Consider the following 24,401-nt stretch of genomic DNA (forward strand, 5'->3'; position numbering starts at 1 on the left):
CTCCTTGGCCTCGAGTTTACGAAGTGTATGGCGGTAGTCGCTGCCTACCTCCGTCGTCGTCGCATTCATGTCTTCCCATAAACCTCGACGACTGGCTGATTCGAGGGCTTCGAGGCCCAGGTGACCGCGCATGTAGACTTCATCAAAGATCTGTTCTCTCCGTCTAGGTTTAATCATCAATCTAAGACAAATCCATCCTGCATCCTACACGAGAAAATAGAATTCATAGGGCGTGCTGGACTCCAATCGAGCAACAGCCAGCTTGCCTCCTCAGAGGTTCCGATCTATAGTTTCTCTCATTCAGGGGCTCCAAGCCTTCCCCACAAGCTCTGTCCGCACCGCTCTCGCTCTCCTCGGTCACATGACTCGTGCACTTTCGTGACAAAGCACGCGAGATTTACGCATGCGCCCTCTGCAAGTCTGGCTGCCTCGGTCTATGGCCACGCAGGGATGCCCTGGACATATAATCACAATACCGTCGCACGTGCTGGGATCCCTCAACTGGTGTTGGCCCCACCTGGTGTGTGCGGTCGACTGTTCCATCCACCTCAACCCTTGCTGTCCCTAACAACGGATGCTTCCTCTCTGGGGGGGGCGCACACCTGGCCATCTGCGTACCCAAGGTCTTTGGTCCTGCCGGAACTCCAGCTCCACATCAATGTCCGTGAACTCAGGGTGGTCCGTTGGCGTGCCAGGCCTTTTCGCCAACAGCTACAGGGCCGTTGTGTTGCCATTTTCACGGACAACACAACGGCCTTATATTAATAAACAAAAGGAGGGACCACATCTTCTCCTCTTTCCCAAGAGGCAATGCACTGTGGGACTTTTGTATAGCCCAGTCAATAGACTTATAGCCTCCTTCCTCCGGGGGTCCGGAACACTCTAGCGGACCGCCTGAGCCGGTCGTTCCTGACACACGAATGGTCCATCTATCGGACATCCTGCTTTCTGTTTCCCGGAAGTGGGGCTTTCCCCAGATAGACCTATTCGCCTCCAAGGAGAACAGGAAGTGTCAGGTGTTCTGCTCCCTGCAGGGTCGCTCCCCGGGCTCTCTCTCGGACGCTTTCCTCATTCCCTGGAAGGGTGTCTCCTTTATGCCTTTCCAACCTTTCCCTAGTCCACAGGTCCTGCTCAAGCTACGCAGGACAAGGCCAAGCTGATCCTGATCGCTCCAGCATGGCCGAGGCAAGCATTGGTACTCCATGCTGCTCGACCTGTCCCTAGCGACTCAATACCACTGCCCCTCTACCCGGACCTTATAACGCAGGACTTCGGCAGGCTTCAGCACCCAGACCTTCCGTCCCTGCACCTGAGGCGTGGCTTCTTGTTGGTTAAACGAGTCTGAGCGCCAGTTGCTCAGCCAGGTTCAGCAGGTCCTTTTGGGTAGTAGGAAACCTCTAACGCGGTGACTTATCTCGCTAAGTGGAAGCGGTTCTCTTACTGGTGTACGCAGCGTTCCTGGTCCTAAGCCGTTCCAGTCTCTGTTGTCCTGGACTATTTGTTGTATCTCAAGGGCCAAGGCCTAGCCCTCTCTTCCATTAGGGTCCATCTGGCCGCAATCTCCACCTTCCATCCTGGAGAGTCGGCACTTCCACCTTTTCTCACCCAATAGTTTCCAGATTCCTTAAGGGATTGGAGAGACTCTACCCTCCGGTTAAGCCTCCTTCCCCTACATTGGGATCTCAACCTGTGCTGTCTAGACTCATGCCCCCCTTTTGAGCTGTTAGCCACCTGCTCATTACTCTACCTGTCATGGAAGACGGCCTTCCTGGTAGCTATCACCTCTGGCCAGACGGGTATCTGAGCTCCGTGCGTTTATGTTAGACCACCCTTACACCAATCTTTTCACACGATAAGGTGCAGCTACGACCACACAGCCTTCTTCGAGGTGGTCTTGCCTTTCATATTAACGAGACATTTTTACTACCGGGTCTTCTTTCCCGAAGCCGGCACGACCCGCGGGACCCAGCGCTACAAACCCCTGGATGTGCCGGGCTCTTGCATCTACATCGGCAGGACTAAAAGCCTTCAGACACTCTCCCCAGTTATTATACGTGGCGGAGCGTATGAAAGGTTCCCTGTAATTCCCAGCGGATTCATATGGGTGACGTTCTGTATCCGAACGTGCTATGACTTAGCTCAGTCCCAATTTGGCGCGCTCAACGCCCATTCTACTCGGTCAAAGCCTCGTCGCCGCTTCCTGCCCAGTCCCCATCCAGGACTATGCCAGGCGGGCTGACCTGGTCGTCTGTGCATACCTTTACATCGCACACGCGCTGGCTGAGCAATCTAGGACGATGCCGCCTCGGACTCAGTGGTCTTACTTCCGCACGTCTCAACTCCCCGACCCCACCAGCTTAGGTAAGGCTTTGGGAATCACCCTACTGGAATGGATATGAGCAAGCACTCGAATGTAAGAAAAGAACGGTTACTCGCTTTGTAAGTTGTTCTTCGAGTTGTTGTTGCTCATATTCCATTCCCACACCCGCCCTCCTTCCCACTGGTTGGAGTTAGCCGCGGCAGAAGGAACTGAGGAGCAGTCAGCGGCAGGGGTATATATCAGGGCACCATAGCGGCGCCACTCCAGGGGGCACCCTGCCGCCCACAGGTGTTCTAGGATAAAAGGTCTGCATAATCACGCGATTGTCTTTCAGACTCTGGAGGCGAGGGTCTGTCTTCTGGGAGAAGAGACCCTGACAGTCAAAGGGTAGGTCCTGTATTGTGTACTGCAGCTCAGGTGGCAGACCGGACGCTTGCAGCCACGAAATACGCCTCATAGCTACCCCTGAGGCAAGAGTTCTAGCCGCCGAGTCCGCGGCGTCCAACAAGGCCTGAAGGGAGGTCCTCGCAACCTTTTTCCCCTCCTCCAGAAGAGCTGAGAACTCTTGACGGGAGTCCTGCGGGACAAGCTCTGCAAATTTTCCCACTGCCTCCCAAATGTTGAAATTATAACGACTCAGGAGGGCCTGTTGATTCGCGACCCTGAGCTGGAGGCCTCCCGCAGAGTAGATTTTCCTGCCCAGCAGGTCCATACGCCTGGCCTCTCTGGATTTGGGCGCAGGAGCTTGCTGGCCATTTCGCTCTCGCTCGTTTACGGACTGGACTACCAACGAGCAAGGCGGAGGGTGGACATAAAGGTATTCATACCCTTTTGATGGGACCATATATTTTCGCTCAACCCCTTTTGCTGTAGGAGGCACCGAAGCTGGGGTCTGCCAGATTGTATCGGCTCGTGCCTGGATGGAACGAATGAAGGGGAGCGCCACCCTTGTTGGGGCTTCCGCTGAAAGGATACTGACCACTGGGTCATCCACCTCAGGAACTTCCTCCACAGGTAAGTTTATGTTCAAGGCCACCCGGTGTAGGAGGTCCTGGTGAGACCTGAGGTCGATAGGCGGTGGCCCTGACGTTGCCGTTCCCACCACAGCCTTGTCCGGGGAAGAAGAGGACGAGACTCCAGGGACCAAAGGGTCTTGGAGAGACTCTTGGTCCTGTGGGGCATCCATGGCTTGCTCTTGTTGGTCCGTGTCCTGGGCGGGAGGTTGCTCCATGCTCGCTGGAGGAGGTCTGCTCGCCGTGGACTCCGGTGCTCTATGGTCGGAGGGAACGGAGTGTGGCGGCGGATGGTGGCTACCTTGGCTCTGGTGGTAAGCCCACGGAGTCCAAAAGGGCCACTGATGAGGACCTTGATTGTCCGACTCTCCATAAGATGCCGTGTTGGCATGAGAGGAGATGGACGGCTAGTGGGATGGCCACGGCGGGGCGGAGAGCGTGTGAGGAACGTCTCTGCGGGCAGTAGAATCGTCTCTGCGCGGTGCTGGGGAGCGGTACCGGGAGTCCCGCCGGTGCTGTGAAGGCAACCAGGACCTACGACCAGCCCGGTGCCGGGAGGTCGACCGGTGCCGAGAGCCGCCGTGCTGAGATCGGCTGCGTGACGTACAGCGCCGGGAGCGGTGCCGAGATCTGGAGCGGTGCCAGTAATGCCCGGACGGCGACTGGGACCGCGAGCGGTACCGCGAGTACGACCGGTACCTTGATGGGGAACGGTACCGGGACTGCGAGCGGCTGCGGGATCGAGAGCAATGATGAGACCGTGAACGTCTGCGGGACCTGGACCGGGACCTGGAATGACGGAGTCCCACGGTGCCGGGTGAAGAAGGTCGCACGAGAACCGGCTTGCCAATAGATTGTGTGACCCGCACCGGCGGTTCCAGGGGTCGAGGCAGCTCAGGCTCCGTCATTGCGATGAGGTCTCGTGCAGCTGAAAATGTCTCCGGGGTGGAAGGCACAATGAGCTCAACCGCGGCACGTGCCGGGGAGCCAATAGGCACCGGACTCGACGGCCCTTCCGAGGCCGGAATCAACGGTGCAACAGACATCGAGGCCGCGGCAGGTGGAGTCAGTGCCGGGCGGTCTGGTTTGGTTAAGCGCTCTGACTGCGGTGCGGGAATAGCGGCCGCAGGAGGCTTACGCTTCTTGCTCCGCGGAGAGAGAGCGCGGTGCCGACCAGAAGCTGGTGCCGGAGACTGGTGAGACGTCTTCTCCGAGGGCATGTGGTGCGGTACCGTGCCGAGGAGGCGCTTGTTCCCGGTGCCGCGGACGGTGCCGAGGGCGGTGGAGTGAGCGCTGCCTCCATCAGCAACTGCTTCAGGCGAACGTCCCGCTCTTTCTTGGTTCGGGGCTTGAACGCCTTACAAATCTTGCACTTGTCCATCAGGTGAGACTCGCCCAAACACTTGAGACAGAATCGTGCGGGTCGCCTGTGGCATCGGCCGACGGCAGGTCACGCACGGTTTGAAGCCCGTACTGGGTAGGGGACGGGCTAACCCCGACCCTTCTAACTATCTAAAAGAAAAAAGTATACTAAGTGAAACTAACTACTAACTCCAACAAAGTTCACTATATACAGAATTTACAGAAAAAATGAGAGAATCGCTAGGGATGTGGAGAAACAGTTAGACGCGCTCCACAGTTTCCAACGACCGACACGGGCGGTAAGAAGGAACTGAGGAGCGGTCGGGCCGGCAGGGGTATATATCAGGCGCCATAGCGGCGCCACTCCAGGGGGCGCCCTGCCGGCCCGCTGAGTGTTGCTAGGGTAAAAGTCTCCGATGAACGTGCACGCAGCGCGCGCACACCTACTGGAATGGATATGAGCAAGCACTCGAAGAAGAAATGTGGGGTCCGGCGCACCTGGGCCTCCGCATACCATCCCCAGTCCAACAGAGGTGAAGAGGTTCAACGAGATGCTAAAAATGATGCTGAAAACCTTTATAAACCAGCACCCGCAGGACTGGGACAAGTACTTACCTCACCTGCTGTTCGCGTACAGGAAAGTACCCCAGGAGTCTACCGGGTTTTCATCTTTCAAACTGTTATATGAAAGACGAGTAAGAGAGCCCCTAAACCTAATAAGAGACAAATGGGAGGGAAAGGCTACTTCCAATGGAGAGTCAGTGGTGATGTCTGTCCTGACCTTACAGAAAAGACTGGCTGAGCTCATGGGCCTGGCTAGGGAAAATCTGGCCAGAGCCCAGAGGAAGTGGAAGGTCTGGTATGACAGCATGGCGTGGGTCCACACCTTCACCACTGGGGATCAGGTAATGGTCCTCATCCCCGCGAGAAAAAAAACTCCACACTGCCTGGGAAGGGCCCTTCAAGGTGGTCAAGCAACTAAATAAGGTAAACTATGTGGTGAAGCTCTTGAACCGGGCACATCACCGCCAGGTGTACCATGTAAATATGATGAAGCCATATTATGACAGGAAAAATGTGGTATTGGCCATGTGAGACCGTTGGAAGGAGCAGGGAGATGACCCTTTAGTAAATCTATTCCCTGGGACAACAGCTGGTTTCTCCCTGGAAGCAATTCCCCTCTCTGATCAGCTGACCCCGGCCCAGCAAACTAAAATCAGAGGGGTGCTGCATCTGTACTGACAGCTGTTTTCCAGCCAGCCTGGATGGACTAATCTAACTGTCCACCGGCTGCAGACCAAATTGCACCCACCTATAAAATGCTCCCCCCTCTAAGTCACAGGAAAAACTGCTCAGGACCTGGAAAAAGCGGTCAGGAACATGCTGGCTTTGGGGGTGATCCAGCCAACTTCCAGCCCTTGGGCCTCGCTGGTGGTGCTGGTCCCCAAAAAGGACAGGTCAATCTGGTTCTGTGTGGACTATCAAAAGCTTAATGCCATCACTGCATCCAATGCCTATCCCATGCCCAGGCCTGACGAGCTCCTAGACAAGCTGGGAGGTGCTTGGTACCTTACCACCATAAATCTTACCAAGGGCTATTGGCAAGTGCCACTGGATGCAAATGCCAGGCTAAAATCGGCCTTTATCACCCCTCTAGGGCTCTATGAGTTCCTGACCCTGCCTTTTGGCCTCAAGGGAGCACTGGCCACCTTCCAGCGCCTGGTGGATCAGCTACTGAGGGGAATGAAAAGTTTTGCCATGCCATATATTGACAACATCTGTGTCTTTAGCCAGACCTGGGAGGACCAACTCCAGAGGCTGGGCTAACCGTAAAAGCTAAGAAGTGCAGAGTGGGGATGGCAAAAGTATCTTACCTGGGCCATCAGGTGGGCAGTGACTGCCTACAGCCAGAACGAGCCAAAGTGAAGGTAATCAAAAACTGGCCTACTCCCCAAACCAAAAAGCAGGTCCAAGCCTTTATTAAAATGACGGGGTACTATCAAAGGTTCGTGCCCCACTTTAGTGCCAAAGCCGTCACTGAGCTGTGCAAAAAGGGGACGGCCAAACAAGGGGGTCTGGACCGAGAAGTGCCAGGAGGCTCTCTGGGAGCTGAAGGAGGGTCTGGTCAGTGGCCCAGTTCTGGCAAACCCAAACTTTGACAAGCTCTTTATGGTGTTCACCAATGCCTCAGACACAGAACTGGAGGCAGTGTTAATGTAGGAGGATAAAAAGGGGAAGAAACACCCCATCATGTACCTGAGGAAAAAGTTGCTACCCTGGAAGCAAAACTATGCAAAACTGCCTGGCCATGGTGTGGGCCCTTAAAAAAAAACAACAAGAGTCATATCTGTTTGGGCAACACTTCACCGTGTACATCAACCACTCTCCCTTAATCTGGCTACACCAGATAAAAGGAGCCAACGCCAAGCTCCTAAGCTGAAGCCTGCTCCTACAAAATTATGACATGGACATGGTCCATGTGAAGGAAAGTGCCAACCTAATAGTGGACGCACTGTCCTGGAAAGGGGGCCCTAAACTTCGCTAGGTCACTGGTCAAAGTGACCCCACTCAGTTCAGTCTCAAAGTTGGGAGAGATGTGACGGAGCAGGAAGCATTTGACCTGGGAATGTTGCAGGAAAGTTACATTGGGGATGGGGGACTTCCCCTGAAGGAAGCTACCTGAGCTGTAACCTGAGCCAGGAGGAGGGTTGGGAGAAGTGACTCCCTCTGCCTGGGAGAGTAAACAAAGGAAAGGAAGTGCTGGGGGGAGGGCTGGAGAAAGCTGCTGGAGGTGGTTTTGTTTCAGTCTTGGGCTGGGTGGTGCAATGCAGGGAACTCCAAGCTGGGGTCTAAGCTCCCTGAACCCCCCCAGAAGGACTTGATTGAGAGTTTATGGTTGTACCTACTCGCTCCACTTGGGACTGTGTTCCTGTCATCTAATAAACCTTCTATTTTACTGGCTGGCTGGCAGTCACGGTAAATCTCAGGACCAGGGGTGCAGGGCCCTGACTTCCCCACACTCCACACCGCCATCTCAGCATTCCACTCGGATGTGGAGGGCTGTTCTGTCTTTGCTTACCCGATGGTCAGCCAATTTCTAAAAGGCCTCAGCAGGCTATACCCTCACGTCCAGTAGCCTGTCCCGACTTGGGACCTCAACCTGGTCCTTTCTAGACTCATAGCACCACCCTTTGAGCTCTTGGCGGCATGCTCCCTACTCTACCTCTCTTACAAAGTCCCATTCCTGATAGCTATAACCTCAGTCAGGAGAGTGTCTGAGCTTAAGGACAAGATTCAGCTCAGATCTCACCCTGCTTTCCTACCAAAGGTTGTATCACCAGTTTCACATCAATCAGGACATCTTTCTCCAGGTATTCTACCCTAAGCCTAATTCCAGTAGCAGGGAGCAGAGACTTCACTCTCTAGATGTTCACAGGGTGCTAGTATTCTAGACTGAGAGAATGAAGCCATTCCGAAAATTGGTCCAGTTATTCACGGCAGTGGCGGACAGAATGAAAGGTCTGCCTGTGGCATCACAACGCATCTCGTCCTGGATAACATCCTATATTCATGAGTGCTACATCCTGGCAGGTGTCCCTGTATCTCCAATCACTGCACACTCCACCAAGGTGCAGGCTTCATCAACACCATTCCTGGCTCAAGTTCTCACTCAGGAAATCTGCAGGGTGGCAACGTAGTCCTCCACCCACACTTCCACCACACACTACGCAATTACCCAGCAGGCCAGAGATGATACAGCACTACAATCAGCGGACAACTCTGACCCCACCTCCTGAACTTGGACTTTTGAGTCACCTGATTGGAATAGACAGGAACACACACTCAAAGAAGAAAAAACAGTTACTCACCTTCTCGTAACTGTTCTTTGAGATGAGTTGTTCATGTCTTCCAATACCCATCCTCCTTCCCTTCTGTGGGAGTAGCCGGCAAGAAAGAACTGAGGGGGTGGCAAGTTGACAGGGCGCTTAATTGGATGCCAAGAATGCGCCACTCCAGAGGGCACCAAGACCAACCACATGGATGCTGCTAGGGGAAAAAAATCTTCCTGCTACTGTGCATCTGCACACACCTGATTGGAATGGACATGAACACTGGATCTTGAAGAACAGTTACGAGAAGGTGAGTAACCGTTTTTTAAAACCAAGTTTCAACTTGGCCAGTGCACTAGTTTGCAGGCCTGTGAATGGTAAAAGCCAGCTACTTGTTAGCTACAGAAGTGAAAGCCGACAAGGGGAACGGTTAATTGTGCCCATTTTTACTGAATTGTAACTCAAATATTAACAGATGTTAGTGCAGAACTTATAGAGGGTACACTGTATTCTTCCTCCGTAAAAAGCTGAATCCCTACATTGCAAAACTCAACCTTAACTATGAAACCACTATTGGTGCCTCTGTAACCATGGCCACGCTGATGTCCAATGGGCTGTGGAGATCCTTTCCCAGGCAGTGTCTGAGACTGCACAGCAGTTAGAGGAAGCGTAGGCTGCTGTGTTCTCATAGGAGTCCCTGGATTCCTCTCTGGTCAATTTTCTCACCATAACCAGTGCAGTGTACTCAGATCAAAGATGGCAAAGCCACACTATCACTACCCTGACTGATTGGCACGTATGTTATACCCCCTCCCCCCACCAATTCAGCTGTGTCTTTTCAGATCATTCCCTATCTGTGGTAAGGAAGTGCCTGGTGGACACTCCTGCAGCCTAGCTGATACCAGAAGTTTGGGAAATGTTTGGTGGGAGAAGACAACAGCACAGAGAGATTTGCACATCACTGCTAAATTTCTAACAGCTTTTATTTGTATATACATGACTTTAGAGACAGCAGAAGAGGTAACGTTGCAGCTTCTGGAGTACAGGTACTGGTACTTTTCATGCCCATAAGCTTGACTTGGCCCAGTAAAGTGGGGCTGAAAGAGAATTCTAAAAATATGCAGGAAATGCTTGAAGACAATATGATGCTGCATACCTCTCAGACAAGCCAAATGGATGCAGGACAGGAGAGGGTTAAAGCTCTCTGTTTCAAACGGCCCCTTCCCCTCCCCCAGTAACAGGTCCTCCTACACTTGCCACAGATCCCTCCACACCTGGACCTTTCAAGTACACAAGCATTTTGCTCCTGAGATAAACATGCAATAACAGTACAAATACAAACACCGAAGTCTGAACTTCTGGTTTGAGTGACTCTGTTCTAGGCAGAGTCTAGGAGTGGGAAACGAGGAGATGGGGCCCATCATAAAAATGAGGAAGTCGCAGGACTGGAGTCTCAACAATTGCCCCTCCAGGAGGTCAGAATGTCACTGCTCTCCACTTTAACATGGAGGTTTGGCCTATAGAGCAAGCAGTACAACCAGGCTGATTGCATCACAACGGAGTAGTGCATGCTGAGAAGCTGCCACATCCACAGACTGCACCCTCCATGTTATCTTGAACATCAGCTTTATGTGATGAGTGAGGTGACATAGCTCTGGGTTGGGCAAACATCCTCGAGCAGCTACTGCTCCTCCATTGGCCCCGTAACGTAACACACCCAAGAGCAGCAGGCATGCAAGCGGGCCCTGAGTCAGGGTTTGGTCCTCTGTGGGGACAGGGCTGTTTGGCACAAGCCTGAGGTCACACAGGCTAGGGTGCAGGAATGAGCAAGTTACAGCTGATGAGTCCTTCCCGTCCTTCTCCAGGTCTGGAGAAAACTGGCTCCCTGCAGCTTTTGTTCTAGCACAAGAGTTGAGAGAAGCCACTACACGTAAGGGGCCAAATTCAAAAAACTGCACAGAATGTGCTACCCACTTTGGAGCCAGGTGTGCTTTATGCAGATTTAACATCTCCACAGGAAGGCTTCAAAGCCTTACATTTGCTAATTCTTATACAGAGATTACACTTACCAGCCCAACTCAAATATCAAAACTGCTAGCTAGGGAAAGTGGCATCCACTCCCACTGACACAGTAAGAAGAGCCACCAATGCCAAGATACGGGGCAGGAATAACCGCCAGGCCAGGAAAGGAGGACAACAGCCCAACATCTTCCCCAAGACAGCAGCAACCCATCCAAATCCCCATGGCTTTAGGCAACAAAACAAGCCCCTGCTGCCCTCCCAACCACAGAGTGTTTATCTGTAGAACAGTCTTGTTCTCTTTTGTCCATGTTTGTAAGACCAGGGACCTAGATACAGAGAAACCCTTGCACTGATAATAGACCTATACATGCTCTCAGTGCTAGCAGATCATACTATTGCTAGAGATTGACTGGCTACGTATTCCAAAAGGCTGAAAGCAAGTCCATCTTTCCACATGAAGCCAACCACAGAGTGCGTATATTCTGCTACCGACGTTCACGCTGCTGGGTGTGAAATGTTCACAAATTCTGAAAGGAGGCAAACGGGTTATGCTGCTTGACAGGACTGAAGGACTATTTATCTGCACACACCTGAAGTGGATTTGACTGTGTACAATGCATGCAAGATAGTCTTCTGGAAAGCGCTGTCCAAAAAGCACCCTCATAACCTTGGACTCAACACCAAATAGCTGCATTTATGGCCAGGTCAGCCAGTCCTCTGCATTTAAACGTAAGGGTGCACTCACTTGGGAAACTCTTAGGTCAGGGTTACATTATACCAATTCACTCCTACCTCCTTGTGGTAACTATGCAGTTAGCAGAATTGTTGTAATTATCTAATGTGAGGATTTGCCTAGACAGAGGCAGTAGCCAGGGGCTGGCACATTGCTCAGGAAGGGGCTATCTAGAGACTCCTGGTTCCTGGTCCCAGAAGGGGAAGAACACTTGCTACACAGTTTTAACAGCAAATGCTCTGACCTTGGCCATGCTTGGGGCTATAGTTCCTAAGAGTAACTTTTTGTTTCACCCAAACTAGTAAAGTAACAATCTCTGTAAACCAGCAACAAAGGCCATCCACATAACAGAGAAGGAGCCGAGAACATCCTGTACGAGCCCTGGGCAGAAGCAGACCCCTGGGGGTACATTCCCTTCATTCCCTTCTCTGCAAGGCAGGGCAAGCTGTGAGGCTACCAGGAGCCAATGGATCTGCAAGTCTCACTTTTGGGGACATTTACTGCTTTGGAAACATCAAGGAGAGCTGCTTGCAGAGCCAGCATCCAGCTCTATGCTGAATCTCCGAGAGCAAGAGGGAGATAAATCCAGCAACGTCTCCATGTTCGTCCAGAGCAATTATCTAGAAGTCTCACCGCAAAGAACAGCTGCGGAAACAACTTTCTTCATGTGTTGCTGACCTGGCCACCTCCCACTTGATGCCTTTCTATTGCTTCCACTGCCCCATGTTGCTCTGGGTTCAAGGAAGTGCCAAGATGCAGGGGCTGCCCATGCAGCATGCCCACTGGGCTACCTTTGAGTTACTAACTCGCCCTGGATTGACAGCCAGATGTGAAAGTGCCTCACTTCCATCATGTATGCTCTGGGGGAATGTCCCACAGCTGGCAATGCCTATGTACCTCAATTCCAGCTATGCCTGTATTAAGGAGGCTGCAGCGAGGGTGACATGGAGTGTGTTGACGGTGTCTAGGAGGGATTAGCAGGAAAACAGCCATTCCATTTGTGCTCTAAGCCAGATAAGCAACTCGAGCCTCCAGAAGTCCAAGACACTTGCATTCATCTCCTGCCCAGCCTGAGGCTCATCCGACGCCATGTCCTGCGTGTCACTGCACTCCGATGGGATGGGAAGGGTTATTGCTACTGAGCAAGGCTGTGCATTGTGATCATGCTATGTAGAAACATAACACTGCAGCACTGGCAAAACTAAACCTTTCATTTCTTTTGGTTATTCATGAAGCACAAACAGAATAAAAACCCCTCCAACAAGAAGAACAATTCCGTTGTCAAGGCTATTTACAAGTTCTGAAAATTTTATCAGGATGGTCCAAAGATACTTGGCAAGGGGAATCACACGGAGCCAAACAGGAGATGCACCATGTTGCTAGTGATCTGTGTATACACCTCTCACTATGACTGAGGAGACTGGTGTAGAGACAGGAGCTCCTGCACAGGCCAGCTATGTTGGTGTGACCCTGGAACCAGGATCTAATACAGGGCTGGTACTGGACCAAAGTCAACATACAAGCCTTGCCACACTCAGCATTAGGACTTCAGTGCAGGATCCAAGGGGAGAAACAAGAGAGAGCTGTGACATATCCCCGCTTCCCTCAACAATACCCAGAATAGGGGAAAATGAGAATGTTGAAAGACCAAGCAACCACATGTGGAGGAGTCCCCTTCCTGGTGTGAAATGCCCCTTCTTAGCGCTACCTGCCATAGTAGGGCCAGTGAGGAGGCAGGCCACTAGACTAGGATTTGATTGGTCACAATGCCCAAGGACCATAATGCATTTCTGCCCAGCTAACTTGGACTTCTTTGCTTCAACCACGGAAACAACTGCATTGCCTCCAGCAGCCCATCTTTGGCTGCTGTGTCCTGGCCACTGAGAAAATCTCATTAGCAGCTGCTTGTGGAGGAAGAGCTAATGGACACAGAGGAAGGAGTAACCTAACAAATGTAATAATGCCATGGCCAAGAGCCCAGCCCCCATCTGCAAGGCATGAGGGGGGCATGGGCTTTAACCAAGCTCAGCAGAGTAATCAAGAGACAGTCTTAAGCTTTAGCACAAATTTGAGTACTGTTCCCCTCTTTCGCCAACTAGCAGTAACAGGATTGAGACCCCACGACCCCAAATCCTGCACTCTCTGCAGAAACCGCAGATGGATACGCCCCTGCACATATGCTCCCCAGGCAAAGTGCAGAGTCAAAGAGCCTAGTGCATCTGCAATGTGCAGGGCCAAGCACTCACCTGCAGATGACAGTTTGGGTGAGAAGAGGTAGTCTCAGGGCCACAGAAATGACACATTTAGATGGAGAATCCCTCTGACACAGAAAACCCTGAGCCACAGGCACTGTGTCCATCCTCAGCTTGGAGACTAGACAGCTTTGCTCAGGCGGTGACCTGATGCTTTCGCTTAGCTCTGAGAGGTCAGAGCACCTCTTTTTCCTGCTGTCACTCAAGTCAGAAATCCACTTGTGGGAGTGAAGACTAGGGCCAGAGCACAGCCAAGCCATGTTCAGCCAGACAGCTGTATCCAACCCTAACACAAGCCAGCAGATATCAGTTCCCTGAGAGTAGGCCAGGTAGGGGGACACCATGCCAGCCAAGCAGCTGTTTCCACCCACAGAAGAGGCACTTCTGCGAATGAGCAACTCCAGCATGGGGCTCAAAAGACAACATGATGGGGACAGCCTGAAGCCCTCTGTCAGTTCAGCTAAGACTCTTCTTCCTCATTAACTCCACTAGGATCCTTCCAAGGTAAGGCTGAAATCCCGACCCCTCAGCCACTTCCCTTTTCCCACCCCAGGGAGTGTGACGGACTGTTCCAGAGTGTGAAATGGGTCAGCCCTGCCCCAGGAGGAGTCAAAGAAGACAACAGTCTCATGCTGCAGTGCCTGGTCTGGATGTGGCTAGGAAGATACTCCCATCCCAGCTGCTGTGCCTATGCTATACAAACACTGAGGCTGGGAGTAGCTTGATATACCCTAGTGAAACAGCTAGGGTGTGAATTCACTTGCTGTTAACAATACTGTGGCCAGGTAGCTGAACTCTCATTGGAACACTGCACCGAGGCAGGGTCAATCTCACAGGAACATCACGCTTATCCCTGGTCGAACAAACTCCTTCAGGCCTGCCTGCCCTTACAGCCCTGCACAAGTTTCTCTGCCAGCTGGGGTGGTAGCAAAGCCTCCCTGACTGACCCCACAGCAGTCTGTGGGGCAAGGCGATTTACCCATTGCTGCAGCTCTGCAATGGGTTTTGTTTGGTCATTTATTCCTGCCCATTTGGGATGATTTATCACAATGCCCAAAATGGAGAAGATAAATGCGGTATCATAAACTAACTCCTCAGTCAATCAATCAATCACAACCCTGGGGCAGGGCTAGCTGTTCCAACAGCTGGTACCGTAGGAAACTATGAGTGTGCTGCACCCATCAGCCCCATAGATACTTCCGGTTCATTTGAACGAATGCCCTTTCCAAATGACAGAAGAGGTTCAAACCAAAGGCTCTGCTGGGACTTCTGGGGAGCAGAGGCAGTGCAACCTCGATCTCCACCCTGAAGGGCTGGCTTACTCCTCTCTTCCCTGTGGCCAGGTCCTCTTTCTAGAATACATACACAATGAAGAGATTGATGCACAACAGCAGCGAGCTTGTCACCCAGCAGGGCCTCTGAGAGCCTCCTCCAGAAGGTAAGGCCAGTGCAGTCAAAACCACACGGGCAGCAGGACGGCAGAGATCTTAACACTCCTCACACAGATCTTCCAGCCCAAGGGACAGTTATAAACAAGGGAGCGAGTGAACCATTGAATACGAAAGTTGTTTGCTTCTTCCTGCTCCTGCCACTAGGGTAGGAATGAACGGGCACAGCCCAGGCCTACTGGTTCCCCTCCCGCATCTGTTCCATTATGTTGATGAGGTTTTCCAGCCCAAATACATAGCCCATGTCAGGTCCATCATGCACAGTGGGGTCATCCCGAAACCCTTTGAATGTGCTGTGTGCAAAGTCAATCATGCGCACATCCACCTTGGGCTGGGCAGAAGGGTTGGGCTCTGTGCTGGTGTCATCCTGCAGGCTCTCTGGGAGAGAGGTGTCCACCCGCTTTAGGCGCATCTCTGCCCTGCGCTCCATGAACATGCCTGCCCTATTGTCCTTCCCGTCATAAATGATGAGGAGGGAGCTGGAGTAGAAGCGGTAGGATGCCTGCCTCTCCAGCACAGCCTTCAGGCTCCGGAGTTTGGCGAGTATGGGCTCAAAGAGGTCCTTGCGCAGCTCTAGGCCATTGTGGAGGTACTGGTAGAGGGCATTGCGGAACCCCTCAATGGAGAGACCACGGCCGTAGTACTTATTTCTGCATAAGTAATGTCCCGTGTCCAGCTGATAGACCTAGAACACCAGAGCTCAAGTTAGCTGGGAAGCACGAGTGACATATAGTTACAGTGAAAGACTGGACTGCCCTGTGCCATGACACTGAGGGGACATCCTGACACTCAACAGCAGGTAGGTCTGTCTAAAACCTGTGTAGTGCTCCTGGAAACTTTACAGGCAAGGTGGGACATTCCCTTCTCACACTGCCTAGGATACTGAAGGCTGCCCAGGCCGGGTTTCCAGGAGCAGAGAACAGCACATCCTTTAGCACAGCAAAGTGTGTCCAAAGTAGGGAGGTGGGGAGAAACTTCACACATGACCACATGGAATGGAGAGATTGCTAAGAGGAGTCTGCCCCTTGGCATGGCATATGACTAACCCATGGCACACAACTAACCCGTGGCACTCATTGCTGTAGAATCAGATTCCAGAAAAGGACCAGGTCCTCCACTGTAAGCAGCACCTCCCCATCACACTAGCCAGAGTAGGAGTACAAGGACATTCAATCCTTATGCTTCAGGGCATATCCAGAAGGGAAGAAAGGAACTCCCCTCTCCTCTAAGTATAGGAAACCACAAGTGGTCTGTGACTGTATGAGAGATGCTACTGAGACAAGACCCCAGGCACCACTGACCTGGCTGGAATAGGCATCAATTGCTAGGCTCTTCACTAGAGTCATAGACTTTAAGGTCAGAAAGGACCATTATGATCATCTAGTCTGACCTCCTGCACAACGCAAGCCACAGAATCTCACCCACCCACTTCTGTAATAAACCCCTAGCCTATGTCTGAGTTACTGAAGTCCTCAAATCATGGTTTAAAGACTTCAAGGTGCAGAGAACCCTCCAGCAGGTGACCCGTGCCCCACTCTGCAGAGGAAGGCGAAAAAAACCCAGGGCCTCTGCCAAATCTGCCCTGGAGGAAAATTCCTTCCCAATTCCAAATATGGCAATCAGCTAAAACCTAAGCATGTGGGCAAGATTCACCAGTCATCACCCAGGAAAGAATTCTCTGTAGTAACTCAGATCCCATCCCAGCTAACATCCTGTCACAGGCCATTGGGTATATTTACCGCTAATAGTCAAAAGATCTAATTTTGGCAATTAATTGGCTATCCCATCATACCACCCCCTCCATAAACTTATCAAGCTTAGTCTTGAAGCCAGATATCTTTTGCCCTCACTGCTTCCCTTGGAAGGCTGTTCCAGAACTTCACTCCTCTGATGGTTAGAAACCTTTGTCTAATTTCAAGTCTAAATTTCCTGATGGCCAGTTTATCTCCATTTGTTCTTGTGTCTATATTGTTACTGAGCTTGTTAATTAGGCTTGCTGGATTTTAGCACTTCTCTATGACACTCAGAACATTTGGTTACTGTGCAAAGCAGGCCATGGCCCATTCCACTCCATGAGAAGTTACAGACTCCTTCATTCCAGTGGAACGGAGAGGAAAGTGATGTGCAACAGCATAGACTCTTTGGAACACACGACTAGTAGCAGGCTGTCAAGGGGCTGGGAAGGAAGAAGTGCCACACGAACACTGCCCAGCGGAGAGCACTATCTTGCTGTGCTGTCCCCGGGTGGCTGGGGATGTTCGAGGAGGGGTGGGGAAGATGCCCCAGACAATCCCTGGGATACTGTACCTGCATTCCACAAACTCTCACACCCAGCGTCGCTGAGGTGCTCTGTTCACACTTCTTCATCTGCCGAGCAGCCTTCTCTTCAGAAGCATCATCTCCATGCTGCCTGGTCCCCATCTTCAGGTCAAGCACACAGGGAAATCGGAAATGGTGCACCACATTCTCCAGCAAAAGGAACTCTAAGAAACATGTCAAGGAGATTTAATCTCTCAGAGCTGCCAACCACCAGGAACCAAGTGAGTTCTCTGGGGTCTCCTGGATCTGTAACGCATGCTGAGGAGTGGGCACGAGGGGACAAAAGGGAATCAGCGACAAAGCAGCCAAGAAGAAGGGAATATGACGAGTCCACTATGGAGAAAAGAAAAGAGCCCACAAGGCAGTAGTAGTGGGCAGGAAAATATGAGCCCAGTCTCTGTCAGAGGGAACAGAAAGGGAAAGGTGACTTGGTGACACAGATGGCACCTAGCCAGCAGGCACTGCCAGCGTCCTTGGAAGAAACCTGACTCTCCTTCCAGGTGCCTGGACAGACACTGCTGCAGGGACAGATGGAAGGAGTAATGAAAAAAGAGGCCCCAGACTTTGGCTCAGCTGGTTCTGCTTGTGTTGATGGTAAAAGGAACGTGTGCTCTGAGCATGAGCCAAGGGTGAGGTGCCGGCCACTCCTTGCAGAGGTGGGAAGCCTTTGCTGGCACCATACTGGAAAACGCAGCCAGCTGCCCTGACTCTGCTTTCTGGAGGATACTGTAGAGCTTTCGGTCCTTGGACTCCGATCTCATGCGGCTCAGCTGCTGCTTATGGCAGCGCAGACTCCATGGGTTGTAGCTGATCTTTTCCGAGCTCAGGCCGCTGTTCCCATCCAGCATCTGAAATGGAACATCGGAATGGATGTGCAGCTCTACCTTGGGGCTCTTTGTCTCTTGGATGCTGCTGGCACAAAGAAAAGAACACATGCATGCTACGGAGTCCTTGGCTAGACAGCTAACCTGTCACAGACAGGAGTTAGACTACAGCACTGGAACCCAATACTTTCTTCTGGCAAGGGATTATCTCCCCCATCCCCCCTCCTGTTACATGCCCTGACCTCCAACCCAGCAATGCCAGTCTCTGGTCTCAGTGAAAGCCAGCAGTTCTTCCTGGGTGAGCCTGCAACAGAGCCTCCATGCTGGAGGGGCCTATCTGCACAGAGCAGAAGCAGGATCGGCAGAGGGCACAGCCTTCTGAAAGGGGAACCTTCCCTTAGACCACCCCAGCGTGCAAAGGCAGAAAGCTTGCCCTAGGGACCTTTAAGAATGCACCACAGAGGCAGCTAGTCTCCAGGGGCCTCATAGCTCCAGCCTGAGCACACTTCAAAGAGGGAGGGACCAGGCCAGTTTCTGGGATGAGATGCTGCCTAGAAATGAGCAGTGTGTGACAGTTAGGTGTGCACACTGAGAAGTGAGCCAGGAACCACACTCCAGAAAGCTCTGCACTACATCACTACCTGGGGCCAATCAGTGTACGACATGGGGAGTGCAAGGGAGAGCTATTCTGCCAGGAAGCCCCAGAGCTGACCGAGGGATGAGGAAGTGGTGTGCTTGCAGACTGCACTGTTCCCAGCCCCAGTCCTTTTACCTCTCAGGGTTGTCACTGGCCAGGCTGAGTCTCTCCTCCTTGTGCTCACCAACACTGCTGGATCTGTGAAGGCTCCTGCGGGAGTGCTTGCGCCGAGGCTGGTCCTTCTCTGGCATGTCATCCTGCTCCAAGACCTCGCTCTCCACATAGGGATATGCTACCAGGTTAATGTAGCCATCACTGTCTCCCTCAAAGCAGACGGACACCACACCTGCCAAAGAGAGGCAGCTTATCTCAGTCCAAGCAGTCCCTCAAGGAGTAGCCGCACATGTCTGTGACTGGCAATGCAAGAGCTGTCAGCAGGGAAGAGAAAGCAGACAGTCCCAATACAAACCTAGAACTGTGGAACAGTTCTGCAGGAAGGGATCTGAGATGCTGCAACCTGCATGAGAATCTTGCAAAGGGAGTATTCCTCAGACAAACTACCCACCCAAGCCATTAGCCCCGCAGAGGAGGACACGGCAATGGCAGCTGAATGCCTGCAAGCAGGCCAGCCTCAACTGTCATTATAGATCATAGAATATCAGGGTTGGAAGGGACCCCAGGAGGTCATCTGGTCCAACTCCCTGCTCAAAGCAGGACCAATCCCCAGATTTTTGGCCCAGATCCCTAAATGGCCCTGTAGAAGGGCGGAACTCACCCCCGCAGCGCCTCCTGCTGATCACTCCTGGGAATTAGCTCAAACTTGCAGCTGGAGCACCCTCTGCAGGCCGGTGATCCGCCTTCCGGCTTCTGCTACTGGCCCCGTGTCCCTCCCTGGCCCCCGGTGTCCCTTTTACATGAGGTTCTGCCCCCCTGGCAGTAACCCCTTCCTCTTTGGGGTTTCCCCTCCCTGGGAACCCCCCACCCTCTATCCCCACTTTGCTTCAGTGTAGGCTACTGCCAGTCATTGTCTAGCCCCAAGCCCCGGGGCAGACTGCAGTATCAGCCACTCATCATCAGCAAAGGGGTTTGGACCTGCTGCCTTGGCCTACCCGTGGGTTGCACCCTACAACCCCAGTACCTCCTAGCCTAATTCTAGGCCACAGCCTGGGGCTTTCCAGGCAGGAGCTCTCCAGCTCCTCTGCCTTTCCCCAGCACTGCTTTACCCTAGGTACCTGCTCTGGTTCTCGGCAACCAGACCCTTCTCCCTCTACAGGCAGAGGAAGACTGTCTGCCCTTGGCTTCCCTGGCCTTCTTATTAGGCCCTGCCCCTCAGTTTGGGGCGTGGCCCCAGCTGCAGCAACTTCCCCAATCAGCCCAGGATTGAAGTCACAGACTTGTGTTTAGCAGGCCAATACTTAAACCACTGAGCTATCCTTCCCCCCATAGGGAACCCAGCAACACATCTCCCCCAGTTTGCAGAAAGCCTGGAAGTTTAATCTCTTATCCTCCTGCTATGTCAGCAGCTTGTCCTTCAGCTAATGCAGGTAAGGTTCACCCTGCATCTGTGGCTTTTGTAGTCCAAAATTGGGATAGATTGTTACAACGGACATTTTACCTTTCAGCAGCATGAGGAAGCAAGCAGAGGCAGCACATGCCTGACACCCCTTCTGGGAGTTATCCTAGTTATGCTAGCAACTCCATAGTGAGGATGACAGAGTTTCTGTTTAAAGCCCTGATTTAAATAGGGTTGAAAACTAATTGACTGAAAATAGACATGGCATTTCAGGACTTAGGGGAAAGTTCATGATGCAAATGTGGGGCATTTGGTCAAGAGATTGCTGTGATACAGCCCCATTAAATATGGAGCTTTTGTCCCGAGAGAGAGAGAGAGAGAAAAGGAGGAAAGATTCACACAACACTCCTATCACTGGTCTGTACCCAGCGAGAGCTAGTCTTCAGCTCCAGAAATGACTTTTTCCAGTGCTCCATGAGACTGTGTCTGGCTCTACACACTCAGCCACTAAGAGTGACCCAGCTGTAGCAATACTGCACAGATGCAATCAGGGAACTGTGCTGCATGCCACAACAGCTCTGGGACCCCACAGCCACGAGTTTAAGATTCCTATTCCACTGGCTGCTGATAATATTTCCAAGCACTACACGAACAGCCCTTTTTACTGAGGCCTCATACCCTACTGTAGGAGCAGGTAGCTATCCTACCCCACTGCCTCATTTTAAGAGATACAACAACTGAGGTTGCAGGTCACTTCCGGTAAAGCTGGGGAAAGAACCCAGGTCTCATCCACGTTGCCTTTGGGAGTGAATGTGCTAAATCTATTGCTTGTTTATCCTGTCTAACCCCTGGATTACACATCTTGTACTGGTCAGGAGTTCAGCCCCAGAATCCTGATCATAGACTCACAGAATATCAGGGTTGGAAGGGACCTCAGGAGGTCATCTAGTCCAACATCCTGCTCAAAGCAAGAAAACCCAAACTAAATCATCCCAGCTAGGGCTTTGTCAAGCCAGGCCTTAAAAACCTCTTAAGGCATTGGCCTGGGACCCAGGTGAGCTGGCCCCGACACAGACTTTCAATGTGATACTGGGTAAGTCATTTAGACCAAAATGTTTGGAGGTGGCCTTGGTTTCTCTGGGTCTCAGGCCCTCTGTACAGAGGGTAACAGCTCCCCACCTTTGGCAGGGTACCACTGGAAGTGGCTAGGAGGCATTAAGATCCTGCAGTGAGAGGGGGACATAGATACTAAAACTACCTGCCTTGTGAGGTGCTGGGGCCACTCTCACCAGTATGGGGCTCACTGGGGTTCCCATGGCTTTTTGGAGACTCATAAGGGCTGCCCAGGAGTCAAATTGGCTAGTTTGGCTGCTGGCCATGGGGCCTCCGAAGCCTATTCTGGCACCCTGTGCTAGTTTTGGTGGATTAGGGCAGAAGAGCTTTCTAAGATTTGTGGGGAGAGGAGCCACTGGGCTATACCTGGGCACACCAAGCCAATTACTGAGCCGGCATTCCTGGAGATGTGATCTTACTGTGGGTCATAGCATTCCTGCGCCTCCATGCACAGGCCATCACAGTCCCCTGCCACCAAGCTCCAGGGGTGCTTTGGGGGTGTTAATAATGGGGCAGGCCTGCAGCTAGAGCTGGGGTTGATGCAACAACTGTCCACAGCAATTGGCAAGGGTGTCTCCTTAAGTGCCATTGTGCACATAAGTTCTCCCTGGTGGGGCTGTGGCTTGAGCAATCAAGCTCCTAGTGCCCACTCGGGCACTGGACTCTAAGCCCCCATACTCAGGAATTAGAAAGTCAAGAGCTGCTCACTTCAGCACGTCTACCTGGGCAGTGACTGTGTGGCAAGCTGGGGTGGTAAATCTAGAGCGCTCCGGTGTGCTGCACACTAACTGTCTGGGTGAACCTGCTGTTGTGCATTAAAAGGCTACTCTAATGTAATGCTGCTTCAGCCAGCTCTACAGCAAAGTGCACGAGGCAGCTGTTAGCACTGTGGTGGCTGGGCCCACGCAGACACTTGGCGCTGTGGCAGGCTGCAGCATGGCAGAGTTACACCCCAGCTTGCTGCACAGTATCACTTGCATGGAAATGCCCCTAGTATCCCCACATGTCCCAGAAGAGTGTGTTAGTGCAACATGGAGAAAGCCATTAAACTTATAGACTCTGGAAATACCCAGTTAAGAACTGCCCCTCTCCCAATAGTAACTCCACCCTGCAGGGATGGCAACAGGAAGTGGGAATGCCACCATACAGCTCCAACTCAGGGCTCCTCTTCAGACTGCAAAGTGGCACTCTGGCTGGGGCCTGTACAGAAGCCCTCACAGGGCAGTAATCGCTGCTGGCTAGGAGAGTTTGCACTCATACCTTGAGCCGTCTCTCCTTGTTTCCAGAGCTGGGTGAAATTTTCCAAAATTTGATAAAAAGGGGGGAAAATAGACGTTTTTGGATTGCTGTTTGCATTTGTCAACTCTGTCTCGTTACCAGGTGCACAATCAATCACAGAGAAGCCAGCCCAGTGTCCAGCATGTTAGATGAAGATTTCCTCATGGAGGCACGACTGTGAGAAGCAGCACCTGAGCTGGGTATGCCCCACGTTTGTAAGTCTGCCTGCTTACCCTTAGCACACTAACACTCTCCGGGGTACCTGGGCAGACTAAGGCAGCAACTCCCAGCTTTTAAGCATGCCAGCCTGGGGTTCTGGACTCCCACTCCCGAGGGGCATGAGGAGCAGGCAGCCTGTTGTGCAGCAATCAATTGATGGAGTTACGGTAATAAGTGTGCAGGCAGGAAGGGGACAAGAGAAGCCAAAGTCTGCATGTGCCATGCAGAGCACGTGTGTCCCAAAGAGCTTGGGCCAGGCAGAGACCAGAGTCGGGTTGGAAGGAAGAGAAGGGGGCAGTAAGGGAAACTAGGAGTTTTAGCTGGCAAGAGTCCTGCCCCTTGGCTTGAGGGAGTAGCTTTGAGGGAGGTGTACTGACATGTGCCAATGGAGATGCTTTTCCTGCTGTAAACCTCCCTTCCCCACAGGTTTTGACTCAAGCTTCCACTTGAGGCTGGAAGAGGTGACCTGTAGTAACCTACCTCTAGGTGTGGAAGGAGCTGGTTTTTATATTTCCCCTACACACACAAACCAATGAAAATATATTGCCATCCACAGTCATACACATTTACAGCTCAGCAACGTAAGGAACGGCTGCTTGAAAGCTTTGCATTTGATGTAAGGCTATTTCCTTTGGATAGTCTGACATCTGATGTTGACAGTGTGTGTTCGAATCGTTATAAAGCTTTAATCTTTTGAACTTCAGCGTCTACTGTCACTAAATAACGTGACTCCCCCATAATTTCCCACAAATGGGAAAATTTAAATTGATTACAAATTTTAAAAATGCTTAAAAATAAACATCCTCCTCCACTGACATTACATACATGCAAATCTAACTCTGCCAAGCCTATCCACAGGGAAGGGCAATTCCACATGTCCCACGGGAGATGGAAGACTTTAAACCAGAGCTAGTTTTAGTTTTTCGTCACTTTGAAAGATTATTGTTGCTCCTGGTCAGTCCGGTGACTCCTAGAGACTATTTGCTTTTGGAGGGATAGAAAAAACTCAGTTCCAAGTGAATGTTTTCACACTGACACATCTGTGAATAGTTTTTCAGTGACAAATGTGGCACATACAGGAGGGGTAAAGATTTCACCAACTCTTTGGGATGACCAGCTAGACATCCATCAAGCTTTAAAGGTACTATCACTGTCATAAACAGATAGTTAAGGGTTAATGTCTCTTTTACCTGTAAAGGGTTAAGAAGCTCAGTGAACCTGACGGACACCTGACCAGAGGACCAATCGGGAGATAAGATACTTTCAAATCTTGGTGGAGGGAAGTCTTTGTTTGTGCTGTTTGTTTTGTTCCTTGTTTGCTCTTGGGACTAAGAGGGATCAGACATGCAACCAGGTTTCTCCAATCTTTCTGAAACAGTCTCTCATGTTCAAAATAGTAAGTACTAGCTAGAAAAGGCGGATTAGTTTTATGTTTGTTTTCTTACCTTGCAAATGTGTATTTCGCTGGAAGAATTTTTGCCTCTGTTTGCTGTAACTTGTATCTTAGGCTAGGGGGGA

The 24,401-nt window shown here is 51.7% G+C and overlaps 1 protein-coding gene across 5 annotated transcripts in view; it reads right to left on the reverse strand.

The window, feature by feature from the left end:
- Nucleotides 1-9,490: 9,490 nt before the first annotated feature.
- IP6K1 (inositol hexakisphosphate kinase 1) overlaps nucleotides 9,491-24,401 on the reverse strand; it is a 90,750-nt gene continuing 75,839 nt past the window's right edge. For 4 of the 5 annotated variants that reach the window (XM_032765775.2, XM_032765778.2, XM_032765777.2 and 1 more), the window contains 4 exons: nucleotides 18,896-19,106; nucleotides 18,027-18,211; nucleotides 17,288-17,463; nucleotides 9,491-15,665 (listed from right to left, as the gene is read on the reverse strand). In XM_032765775.2, the coding sequence (XP_032621666.1) occupies nucleotides 15,156-15,665; nucleotides 17,288-17,463; nucleotides 18,027-18,211; nucleotides 18,896-19,106 (1,082 nt within the window). In that variant the 3' untranslated portion in view covers nucleotides 9,491-15,155. The remainder of the gene's footprint in view (nucleotides 15,666-17,287; nucleotides 17,464-18,026; nucleotides 18,212-18,895; nucleotides 19,107-24,401) is intronic. The other variant, XM_032765779.2, reaches the window with a different exon arrangement.

Source organism: Chelonoidis abingdonii, chromosome 16 (genome assembly GCF_003597395.2).
Source record: "Chelonoidis abingdonii isolate Lonesome George chromosome 16, CheloAbing_2.0, whole genome shotgun sequence".
NCBI classification, from domain to species: domain Eukaryota; kingdom Metazoa; phylum Chordata; order Testudines; family Testudinidae; genus Chelonoidis; species Chelonoidis abingdonii.